Genomic DNA, 13,280 nt, shown 5'->3' on the forward strand with positions numbered 1-13,280 from the left:
ATTTAAAAGACCGGAGTCAATTATTCAATTTATACTACAATTTACAATTTATACCACACCTCAAGACATTGTTCAAATGCTATATTTTAAGACATTTGTCAGGTTTTTGTCCTTAAAGCAGTCCTTGATTATGATTTCTTTTTTTTAACTTCAGTTAGTGTGTAATGTTGCTGTTAGAGCATAAACAACATCTGCAAAGTTACGACGCTGAAAGTTCAATGCAAAGGGAGATATTTTCTTTTACAGAAATCACTGCGTAAGGACTACAACAAACGGCTGGTAGGGACTACAATGAGCTTCTTCCCGGGTTGGTGACATCACAAACCCCAAAATTTACATAAACCCTGCCCCCGGGGACACACAACAAAGAGGGCGAGGCCATGTTGGGCTGCTTTAGAGAAGAGGAAGAGTTGTTGTAGTAGAGTGTTGTTACCATGCCATCATTTTATAACAGACTGCTTCACAAATGAGGGTCAATTCAACACTGGGTTTGCACAAAAGATTAACATGACGGCACATGCTAGTCGATGAGTTATATCCCTGCAATATCCACTAATGCTGTTATCATAAAGAGAATGAGATGTGGATAGGCAACCTTCCATCTTTAAAACAGGGTTCACATAAGGGTAATTTTGGGAAAATCACAGCTGTTGTGATGAAACGGTCCGTGCAGTGTTCGAATATATTTATGGAGATGGTTTTATCTGATTAAGACTGCAGATAATGACCTCGGACCAAACAGGCATTTACTGTTACCTAATTTTATGTGACAAACAGAGCCACATGAAAAAAACAAGAAGTTTAGAACTGTAATAATGGAAAGGGAAAGAGACATTTCAACAGTATTTATCTCAAAAACCAGGCCAAACTGTTTCAATGCATTTTAATGCGTATATCGGTGGATGAAAAAGCTTTATTCATGTGAAATGAAATATCACTATGAATGCAAAACACTGCCTGAAAGAAAGAATAATGTCTAAAACGTATGTAAAATATGTGAATTTCCTTTAATAAATGCAATAATCAAATAATGAATGGGTTAAAAGCTTTATTAATCATACCAACTGATGAAACAGTAGCTTTATTTGTATGAATGATGAAATGCAGTGAGAGAGAAATAATCAGGGCTCACCGGCGTACTCGGGGTCCACATGGGGAGGGTAGAAGCGGAAGTTGATGAAGAAGGGGATGGGAACTCCAAACTTGAACCACTCCACCACGTAGGGCTGGCCGTTGAGTGGGTGGGTCACGTCACATCCCAGAATCACGGTCTCCCCAGCGCGGGCCGTCACAAACTGGGGCTCCTCTCTGACTCCGTGGGCACCTGTGAGAACATATGGACTTTGATGAGCAATCACATACATAACTGTACCAACCACACATTGAAACCGCCCTGGGGAGCAGTGACTCATCTAACAGCTGAAATTAGATTTTGGTTAGTAGATCTAGCATAGATCATCAAGTCTGCAGGCAATGTGCTGAAGTTCAATTCTGCATAAATTAACCTTCTCCAGAAATCCTATAACTACTTTACTAATCAATATACACACTCATTCACTCTCTATTCACTAACACACACTACAATGCGCTCCAAAAGTAAATAATGGCAATATAAGATGTTTTTTTGTCCTGCACTTAAATCTGGAAGTGAACTTTTTTTTTTTTTTTTTTTGTAGGATTTGAAAAATGTAAAGCAAAGAAAACTTATGACAGAAATAAGAAATATTTAAGATTCTGCATTATTTCTAGGTAACTAATCAAATTTGTGACACATGAACTCCTCTGTACGAACGGTCAGTTGTTGTTTTCATTAAAGCATAAGATGCTCTTTGTATTATTCTAAAATCATGCTGGATAACATAATCATTAGCCTTAAAATAAAAATGTACAACAATTAAAATCTACTCAACACTGGCAAGTCATGAAAGGTTTGTCTTGCTAGAATGAAGAAGTATTGTTTCCACACAACAACAAACACAGCGCGAACACTATGTCCAATTCAAGTGACTCTTATGAACCGGTTCTTATTAATGAGTCAGCCAAAAAGTTTCACAAAAGAATCTCGAAGTGGCTTGTGAGTTAGCAGTCTGAATCAGATTTACTCAGTCAGTGAATCATTCAGAGGTGCTCCTGAGTTCACAACTGACGTCCTGACTTTCATTATGGTTATATCAGAATCAAAAAGAACAGGGAACCTGTAAACTGTGATGTGTTTATTGACTGACTGGCTGTTCATATAACAGCATGTAATTAAAGTGCCCTTATTATGCTATTTAAAAGGTTCCTAATTCTGTTTAGGAGGTCTCCTACAAAAGGTCTACATGCATCAAAGGTCAAAAAACACTTTCATTTTCTCATAATATACATTTCACATCACCACATTTTTCAATGATTCTCAAACGACTCATCTGATGAATCAGTCTCTATAAACCCCTCCTTTCTGCGAGCCTATTCTGCTCTGATTGGCCAGATGACCCAGTCTGTTGTGATTGGTCTACCGCTTACAGCGCAAGCCGGAAACAAACGCCCAACTGATTCCGCTCCAGAGGCTTCCTATTTAGCGATTGTACACACGGTAAAGACAGTAATGACGGCGTCGATTTTACTATATCAATCTGAGCACGAGTCCGATGATGAAATATTAGAAGAACTAGTTATTTAACTCAAACCTCCATCGCAAGGACGACTTGAGCAGGACATTTCTCAGCGATACGCTACTCAGTTTGACGTTCATCATGAGATGTTGCAACTGTAATTCCTCACCATCAGCATTAACAAGTGTATATCCATCAACAAACCGTTGTGTATATTTCTAATTTATTGTGGTGCACACGTGGTAGTTTGTATTATTAACAGTATCAATAACAGTCATACGTTAACCAAGCACTAACGTGAATGTCACATTAAAGTTTGTAAAGCAAATCTTGCTTCATCCTTTATCAAATACTCAAAGTAGTAAGAACGACAGACAATCTGCATTAATGGACACAGTTTTAGGTAATAGTGGGCCCACCGCTGATTAGCAGAATTATTTCAGTAAGACAGTAATAACGTGAGTTAGTCGGAGACATACTCAATATAGCTAAAACACAAAACTATGATACTCGATATACGTAAAATACATCAAGAATTAATCACACTTACAAGTTGTGAGTCTGAGGAGCAAGCTGGATTCAAATTACAAACAACTCGCTTAAGCAGTTCAGAGTCGACTCTTTCTTTTGAGAGACAATAACTTTATGATGCACTTTCAGCAACTTTGCAGACTGTTTATATTCACATACAGCTACGTTACACACTGCATGAAAGGTAATTTTCAAAAATCCATAATAGGGGCACTTTAAAGATATTCACAACAATATTTCAAGTTTTAAAGGAATATTTTTTAAAAATATACAAATTAAAATATTTATTTATTTTTAAAATGCTTCTAAGCAATCATCTTTATCGAGCAAATCTGTCATTAAAAAAAAAAAAAAAAAAAGTAATTTAGCTCTTAAATGTTTTTTTTGTTTGTTTTTTTTTTTGTCTGGAGCTCTAAATTAGAAAAGCATGCAAACAGAATAATTTTCACTAGAGGTCTCCGATTTATGAACCCACTAAATATCCTGTCCACCTGAATAGCTGAATATTTTGTTTACAACAACAGTGAGATGTCTAAATGAGTTTTATTAAATCACAATTTTCTAGAAAGCGATTTAAGTAATGAAACAGTATCGGACAGACGTAGTGAAACTGCAATCAATCTTTGCTACAGTAACCGTGTCATCCAAGCTCATCTTGCCCACAGCAAATAAATAGGTAATCCAAAATAAATAATCAGATATAGATTACTGGACAAAACATTTGCATTAGACAGGATAAAAATTCAAGTCATCCTCTCTTCAGGAGCAAAACTGACCTTGACTTAAGGTCACTGGCCAATGAAAAACTGGTATAATCAGCGTATGTAAGAGTGTGAGAGCTTCCTTAAGAGGTGCCTAACATGACAAATAAAACAGTGGCTTAATCTAAGCCTAGGTGGACTAAAACAGATTTATTTAATATGTAATTTCCTTTGTGAGGCACATCACACATAAAAAGCTGGGGAATCAGATGACTTAATCACGACTGTGATTAGATATTCTCAGCTGCTGCTTTCCCTCCTCCTCTCTAGGCCTGTAATGATGTGATGATGAGAGCCGGAGTGCCGCCAGCGCGTCCCTGTGCATATACCCAAGACTCCCGCTACACCCACTACCTACTGCAGCAGCGCCTGCTGATTGGCTGCTGGTGACATCACCGGTGAGCAAAACAAGCCTTGGAAGGTATGACTTCACTGTTTGCACGGCTGAGAGCAACAAGCAGTTAACAAGCTGCTCTCTCTACTCTCCCCTCCAGATTTACTCCAGTTTACAATAAAAGACACAGGGGATTGAGTCAGTCAAACCACTTGAGTCCTGAGAGAAAGAGGATGTGCATTTACAACAGAGAGGACTCAAGCATTCTCTGTGCTAAAAATCCAAGCATGTGACCTTTTAAAGACGTAAAAAAAATAATAATAGTAATTAAGCCGCCCAATTATTTACATTTTCATCAATATTTATTCACTATCAAAGAACGATATAAGTGTATGGTTATTTTTTCTTCTTCTTTGGTCATGTAAAATATAACTAATACTGCTCATAAATAAATAAATAATGCACATGCACATTTACATGAACATTAATACATTTACATGTATTCATTTAGCACTTGTTTTTATCCAAAGAAACTTACATAATGTAGTCAAGTCATCTTAACTTATATAGCGCTTTATACAAAACAGATTGTTTCAAAGCAGCTTTATAGTGATAAACATCAGGAAAATAATGATCAATGGTACAAAGAGAATTAAAAAAGACAATAGTGTCATTATTCAGCTAGCGTTGATTCAGTTCAGTTCAATAACGGTGTAAAGTTTATCAATTAAGAAATGAGTTCAATTCAGCTATCCACAGAAGACAATAGTGCACTGAAGATATTCTGTACTACAAGCTATTTCCTTGGTTGTTGTTGTTGTTATTATTATGATTATTTTAACTATTACTATACTTTTGTCGTGTGTTATCTGGCTTCAAGTAACAAGTTAATCTGCAGGACTGCCACAGGTATAACCCAAAAACAAAACAAAACAAAAAAAAATTAAATCAATAAAGGCAGATAATGCCCTTAGTTGGTAGGAGATGAACTGGTTTTCAGTGTTTTGCAAAGATGCAACCATCTTAGCATAAGATTTGCATGAATATACTGACGAAAGCATCAATATATTAGGCATACATCAACGATCTAACAGCATATCAGGATCTTCACAGATCTTGCTCAACATCATAAATGTAACGGAAGGCTGGAGGCACTGTACTTCCTTTGAAAATCCCACTTAGGAAAGTAGGTCAAAGTAACCCGTAAGTGCTCTGAGATTGTGAAGGATTTGATTCAGGACTGCGCTTCCTCTAAAAACACTGAATCAACACCCAAGGGTCATAATATTGCCAACTATTTCCACCAGAATCAATATGGCAGGACAAATGAGAAATCCTAATTAAAGAAAAAATCTATATACAGGAAATGCTCCAGTAAGCATCTTTATCATCATTGTGCCAGTTCTAAAAATACACAAATTCAAGGCTATTTGCTATTTAAAAAATGTCCATGCCTCAACTTTCAGTTTCAATACAAAGTCAATACATAAAAGAAATTGGGCCACTAAAACACAAATCTTTAAACTAAGATGTATCACCTGTTGAATTTTATTAATCTATATTAAAACGTTTTAAAAGTTTGTTTTGCTCAAGAAAATGAATCAAGCATCTGTGTCAGCATCTGTCAAGTATCTGACTATTTGTGAGGCAATGTTGTCTGATTGTTGCATAAATTTAAGGAGTGGTGATGAAAATTTCTGATTTGCAGTGCAAAATCACAGCAAATAAACAGGATGGATCCTCCTGACTGTGCAATTACAGCTGGAAGAGCCCACAACTGCTTGAAAGAACAACCTGACAAAAAGCTAAAAAATGGTTTGTGTAAGAAAAGAAAAGGTGTAGAAAAGACTGCAAATGGGTAAATACAAAGAAAAATAATAAAAAGCTCAGCTGTACAGTGCAAATTAAATGACATTACCTCCCCTTGGCGAACAATAGACTGTAGTTTCCCCATTCATCTGCATCAGACAGTTCTGACAAGGCTGATAAAAACCAAAATATCATGGCGCTTTGCAAACTAATGACACTCTAATGGAAGGGAAGGACTTGACCTAGTTCGGCTAAATCACACCAACCTTGCCATGGATCACTCACATGAAACCCTCAGAGGTTCAGGTTCTCTGTGAAATGTGCTCTCTGTTTTCAAACAGCCCAAGCTGAGGCCTGATCAGCTCTAGTCTCCTCTAGCAGAGCTGCTTTCTGATCTCAGGTGACTTATAACAATCATATGATTATAGCCGAAGCAGAATTAACAGGCTCTTGAGCTAAATAGCTAATGATTCTTTAGCCCATGTTATGGATTCAATCAAATGGATAACTAAAATGGATAGATGACTGAAATTCCTTCTCCTATGAACATTTACTGTAACTATATTTATTGACAAGAGACTAAGTACACATACAATGGATGCTATAGGCAGACGCACATATTTTGTATGTATGAAATCTGTGCACTTCTGCGGAACTGATAGCTTACCCAAAATGTATCATTCTGAATGCATTACGAATCGTTCTTTTCAGTCAGATCTTTAATGAATTAGATCTGAATTACTCATTTAGTAATAGTATTGATTCAGTTGTCAAGTTCAGTAACTTGGTCACAACAGTAAATAACCCACTGGAGCAGAAAAATTATAATAGAAAAATTTAATTTTGGACTGTTTCTAAAATAAAGCTATTAAAGGAATTCAGTCTGAGGTCAGTAAGATTTTTTTAATTTATACATTTATTCAGCAAGGATGCATTAAATTGTTAAAAAAAAAATCACAGTAAAGTAATTTACATAAAAGATTTATATTTCAAATAAATTATGTTCTTTTGAACTTTCTATTCATCAAAAAATCCTGAAAAAACATATGTCACAGTTTCCACAAAAATCTTAAACAGCACAATTGATTTCAAGATTTGATAATAATAATAAATGTTTACTAAGCATCAAATTAGCATATCAGAATGATCTCTGAAGAGAGAGACTTATTTCGAAGAGTTTCTTTTAATGTGGGTTTTTGGAGAGTTACCATCATGGTGACAAGTGGTGCATGCGGCTTGGTTTGAGAGCAAGTATGTTAAATGCTTTTTATATCTGTACTCATTCAGCAAGTGCTATACCATGCTATTGTTAACATGTTAACAAATTAGCAAGTTAACATTTTTTGAATTGGTTTGTTATAGCTAGCTAATTTTACACTAATAAAAATCTTTACATTGGGGTTACATGATCATTTTAAGTTAAATGTATGAGTGTACTTAAACATTTCAAGTTAAGAGCAATTAAAATGTATGAGTAGTACAAAATAAAAATCTGCCAGTTCTGCTTACCTTAACTTTGAATTTCTTAACTTAAAAATCTTTAAAATCATTATTTACCTACACATACAATTTTTGTCCCCAAAAATTCAAAATGCTATTAAAATAAGGAAAATCAAATAAACATGCAAGGCGCAGTGGAAATTTCACATGAATTCTGTGGAAATCTGTACTGTTTTCATCCGTGTTCTGTTGGTGCAGATTGCATGTGGGCCCAGTAAGGGGGAATAAACAGCTAGGGCCCCTACACAACTATATATGAGGTGAAACAGTATATACCTCCATAAAGATGACCACACTGCCACAATTTCATTCCAGTTCACCCTGAATTACTTTATCAATGTTCCTATGAACAGGTACTGATCTGTAATGACCAGCCTCATAAAAAACACCTCTGAGCGGTTAGCTTTGCGACAGATGAACCTGCCTGCTTCTATAAATAACTATAAATTACTCCTAAGTAATGACCACAGAGTAAGATGTTAGGAGTTGATGGACCTCTAATTGCAAAGGAGGAACTGGGGGCAGTACATAACTTTGAGGCTTCAACCAGTCACATCATGTGAGCAGAATCCTTAATGAACACACTGATTGCTACTCGGTAACCTGCCACAGCTACTCACCCATATTTCAAGGTGGATATTACATCTGACAGCTCCCTAAATCATTTGACATGATTGATTGGTACTTAATATTATCATTTGCTAAGTTAATATCACAGATTTACATCACATACACTTTTAAGGCATATTACGTTATAGTATATTATAATATTCACGATTATATAATATACTATTCATGAGCCAGACTTATAAGGTTTATAATGTGTCTCTCCTGCTTGTTAGATTGTTTTAGTGTCCCTGGTTACGTAGTCTTGAATTTTAAAAAAGTTGTAAGTTGGAATTTGAGCAGACCTGAAGCTTAAAATGTTTTTCATGTTTGTTCATGGTTGTCTAAATTATCAAGTTTGCTTATGTGCTCACCAACTAGAAAAAAAACAATGCAAAGTTTATGCATGCAAAAGTTGTTAATTTTGTATTGTGTTAAAGTTTACAAAAGTGGACTGGGGTCATTTTGGGTTAAAAGCTGTTATAGCTATTTGAATAGCTATAAGGAGACATATTCCTGATACAGTTACTTAACTTAAAAACATATAACTTCATATAGCCTATCTTTCTAACGTGAGAAATGACAGATGTGACACTATGCAAATGTTAGACCAAATCTGGCCTCCAGGTTTAAAAAGGTGCTGCAGATGTGGGTCCCAAACCAAGCTTCTTAGTTCTTACCCCCTGCTGAATGCCAGTATTAAGGGCAGATGGCTAAAGGGTGGATCAGCGTACTCTTGGTCTACTGAGAGAACTGTAATGGAATGCCAACCTCTTTTTAGAGATTTACCCCTGTGCATGTGACGTCAACCTAATGGGTCAGCTGGAGGCTAAGACTTAAAACATAATAATTCCTAAATTAACTTTCTTAGTTCTGGTTCAAAGTTTTTTAAGTTTAGTTCTACAAGTCTACTGCAACTTAATTCCTAAGTGCTCATAGATCTACACCATAATTAAACTACAATTATATTTAAATATCATAATATAGTTATTATGTGCTGCATGTCTAGAGCAAGCAGAGAAAATGGCTGGGATCTTCCCTTTTGGCAAAAACAACAACCATAATGCACTTTTTATTTGTCAGCGGCTATATTTTCTTAGCGATAGATGCTATTTAGTGAAAATAGCAATATATTCTGTTTACACTAAGTGACAATAGCAGCATTTTCTTAGGGATATGCTTTTTACACTAGGTGAAAATAGTGATAAATTCTATTTACACCATTTAAAAGTATTAGTTCTTTGCAATTAGAGTAAATAGTAATTAGATGCTATCTATACTTTATATTGGCAGATACTATTTGCACCTCAGTATTTTTGTACATTAACAAGATGCAATAATATCACAGAGTAAATGATATTTATTAATATTTATAATATTAATATTATTAAAACACTCGTTCGCAGTTTATTTCCACTTTTAGAACATTATTTTCAGTTTTATTGAAAATAAATGTGAGCTCGGCAAAAGGCGGATTCGAACCCACGTCGATCACGTTAAAAGCCAGATCTGCAAGCCTTACTCACTACTGCTACACCACTGAAGATAATCAATTCTATACATCTTTTTTAAAACTTGAGTGGTCCAACCAGACATTGGTGGGTAGAACTAGTGTAAATAGCATTTGCCAACAAGGGACGCTATTTGCACTTAGTGTAAATAGACTGCCCCCCTGTCATACAGAAGACATACAGTACAGCAGACTTTTGCTGACAAATAAACTTGGATATCTGGGTGCAGGAAATACAGAGAAAGTTCATTTACATACACTATTGGCATTGTAACAATACAATGCTGGTTGAAAATCGCCAAATGTCTAGCTTATAGTTTGGGAAGCTACAGTTGTACAGTACATTAGAGATACAACATTGTCGCATTCATATGTATATATGGAACCCCGTCATTTCTGACAATCCAGGTGGTGATTAACAACACAAAATACATTTTAAATTTCATTGTAATCCCATAATAACCCTTTTCATTCTATTCTGCTAAAGTGCCAAGTTTCCAGAATGATTTGACATGGGGCAAGACTCAGGATCTTATCAGTATGTAGAAGCTGTAATGTACTTCTAAAGATGAGAACCAGAAAATCAACTTTGGCACCACAGGCCAACTGGCACAAGAGTATCAGAAAAGGTACTTAATCCAGACAAATGGTTTAATCCATTTTCCTTCATTAGGTTCATGCACTTTTCAGACTGAATGACACAGCACTTTTCATGGAAGACCAGCATATATCGCTTAATATTCCCAAATACACTTTCTTTTTCTTTTTAAGTTAAACCAATTAAAAATGACTATGTTGTAGATACAGTAATGCCTAAAACCATACTTTGCATTGCCATCCAGATTCTTATTCCTTAAAAACATGAAGTAAATCAAAGCAAATTACCATATCATCCCTAGAAATTACTTCGGCAAATCTCATCTGCATTTGACCTGCAATGAGAACTTTAGACTATGTTGCCTCGACTTGCAGAAATGCTAAATGGATGCTTTTCCCTCCCATTAAAAACAACAATACTAAAGACCTAACACTTAAAATGCAATGAGAGGAAATCACTTAATTGGCTGTTTCCGTCAGCCCTCTAGCACAGTGCTCTCAAAGAGATGGAAATGGAGAATATAATTAATATAGTGTTCGTACAATGTTCTCTGTAGGGGCAAAATCACTGAGGTCTTTTTCAGACATGCTGGTTGCTTTTTCAACATCGGAGGATTAACACAGGAGACAAAGCAGAACCGGATTCAGACATAATGAACAAATACACACAATTAGAGTAAGGGCAATTGTGTATGGTAGAATTATGAGGGTTGACTGCAGAACTTTAGTTACTGGACAGTTTAAAACCCTCTCATTGGCCCTGTTTACACCCGGTATTAAAATGCATTTTGGTTTGATCGGATCACAAGTGGACGATGTTAATTACAGGTGTGAATGGAGTCTAAAACATTTTGAGCTTGTCCGCTTTCGACCACTTCCAGAGGTAGTTAAAAACGCATTCGACCGAATTGCTTTCGTTGTGGAAACGCTCATGTGGTCGAATGTGTTGACCTAATGCGTACACATTATGGGAAGCGCGCTAGCCAGACAAGATTTAAACTTTGATGGCTGAAGACCCAAGTTTGCTTTGAAGACAAAAAAATGTACCAATCACAATGTTCTCTCACCATTCCTGATTTCAAACACACACTCACAGCGTTCGGCTGGTATTGCGGTTGTCAGAGCAGAAACGAAAGCTGCTGGTCTCTGTATGTTTTTCCGTTATCTCTGGTAGTGTTCATATGTAAATTGTGCAAGCTTGTTTCGTCCATTAGTTCGAAAGTTCTGAAAAAACCCACACATTTACCTGGTCATAGACCCTACCCTCGAAGAAATCAGGTTGAAAGTAGACAAGAGACTGATTAAAACACCAGGTGTAAACGGGAATGTCTCCTTCGTCTACTTGTGATCCGACTGACCAAAACGCATCTTAATACCAGGTGTAAATAAGGCCATAGAAGTTAAATTACCACAGAAACAGCCACAAAAATTCACCCGATAACTATTTTACGAGGTAGAGATTTCGTATTAATTTGTATATACATATAAATGAGAATACGAATTCAAACAAATTTGAATTTGTAAATAGTTACAAATTGCCACAAAATTGTGTTGCAAACATCTTTAGTGTGTTGTGCACCATTATCATTGCATTTTAAGACATTGTATCAAAGTTAAAATATTTTTAAAAAGCATCTTGAGACTTCCATTGAAACAAAAGACTGTTCCATTGAAACAAGTCTGATCAAGATCACATGATTTCTAAATCTTCCTAATTATTCAGGATTTCCTTATGAAAGATTAGTCGACTAGTGGTTCAAACAACTTACCAAGTCAGTCTAGTCTAAAACGTAGTTTAGCACATTCCACAAAACTGTGTTTAATGTGAAGGGTGTCTTGAGGGTGAAATGCTGGCTGTGAGGTTGAGAAACCTGATCTTCAGAAAGCTCAGCATGCGCTATAGAGGGACGAAAAAGTCTCATCAGCTTAAAAATGTATAGTAAACAGCAAAACCACTCCCAATATGGCTAAAATAATACACAGATATATTGTGATCACATGGTACAGCAGCACCATATGGTCAAATGATGAAATACGGTTTAAGACAATCAAGCTGAACACTTAATGGTCTGAAAAAAAGACTTTTTTTTTTGACATTTGTGAATGAGAAGCTCTGACCTGAAAAATAACATGTAAATGTGTTATGTAAAAAAAACTATTCTCTTGAATTTTTGATGTGTCATCTGTTAGACGCGTCTTATTTGTCGTTTTACAGCCGATTCTCTTTTCAATATCCCGCAGCTCTTGTGAGCTTGTGTTGTCAGGGCTACAGAGGTTAATCTATCCTCCAGATAGGGGCCACATGATTAAGATCCATCTCCACAAACTCCTCTGAGGATTCTATCTGATTTCCTTCCCAATTCTCCCAGGCAGTGTTCACTTCTCCTTTAGGCATGTGTGTAAATCAGGGGTTCTTAAAACTGAGGACCCCTAGCATTGCACATTTTGCATGTCTCCCTGATCTGACACACCCAATTCAGGTCTTGTAGTCTCAGGTTTGAGAAGCTCTGGTGTAAATTACTGTGTAGTAATGATGTTAGAGGCTGACTCAATATCAGACTAGGCAGAAACAGAAACAAAATATTGGATTCTACTAATGAGGTTTTAAAGCTACTGTGACAATTGCCTTTTTTTCTTCCATTTTTTGATTGCTGGCAGGTAACCTGACACATGCTGGTTTAAATCTGGGAAAAGTGATGGATGATAAAATCATATTTCGGGTATTTACTGCAAAGTTTGAATAGCAGCACAGTTTTTTATTTAATTACTTTAAGCATTTATTTTCTGCAGTTCACTTCAAAGCACTTAAATATAAAGATATTTTGTAGATAATTAATGAACATAAACCTTTTTACTTTTTAAGAACTATAAGATTAAAGATAAATTCACCCACTGACACTGACAGAAATTCACATACAAGTTAAATGGAATCAAAATGATTGGTCTTCTTTGTTGCATTTATTTGTATTCTGAATTATAATTAAATTCCAAATCAGCTATACAGCTGTCATTACAGCAGACAGAAAACAAAAACTCCA

The 13,280-nt window shown here is 35.8% G+C and overlaps 1 protein-coding gene across 17 annotated transcripts in view; it reads right to left on the bottom strand.

Annotated features, from left to right (window-relative positions):
• igsf9bb (immunoglobulin superfamily, member 9Bb) overlaps nucleotides 1-13,280 on the bottom strand; it is a 135,640-nt gene that overhangs the window by 101,957 nt on the left and 20,403 nt on the right. For all 17 annotated transcript variants that reach the window (XM_051878929.1, XM_051878927.1, XM_051878932.1 and 14 more), the window contains exon 2: nucleotides 1,133-1,324. In XM_051878929.1, coding sequence (XP_051734889.1) covers nucleotides 1,133-1,324 — 192 coding nt within the window. The remainder of the gene's footprint in view (nucleotides 1-1,132; nucleotides 1,325-13,280) is intronic.

Source organism: Ctenopharyngodon idella, chromosome 21 (assembly GCF_019924925.1).
Source record: "Ctenopharyngodon idella isolate HZGC_01 chromosome 21, HZGC01, whole genome shotgun sequence".
NCBI lineage: Eukaryota > Metazoa > Chordata > Actinopteri > Cypriniformes > Xenocyprididae > Ctenopharyngodon > Ctenopharyngodon idella.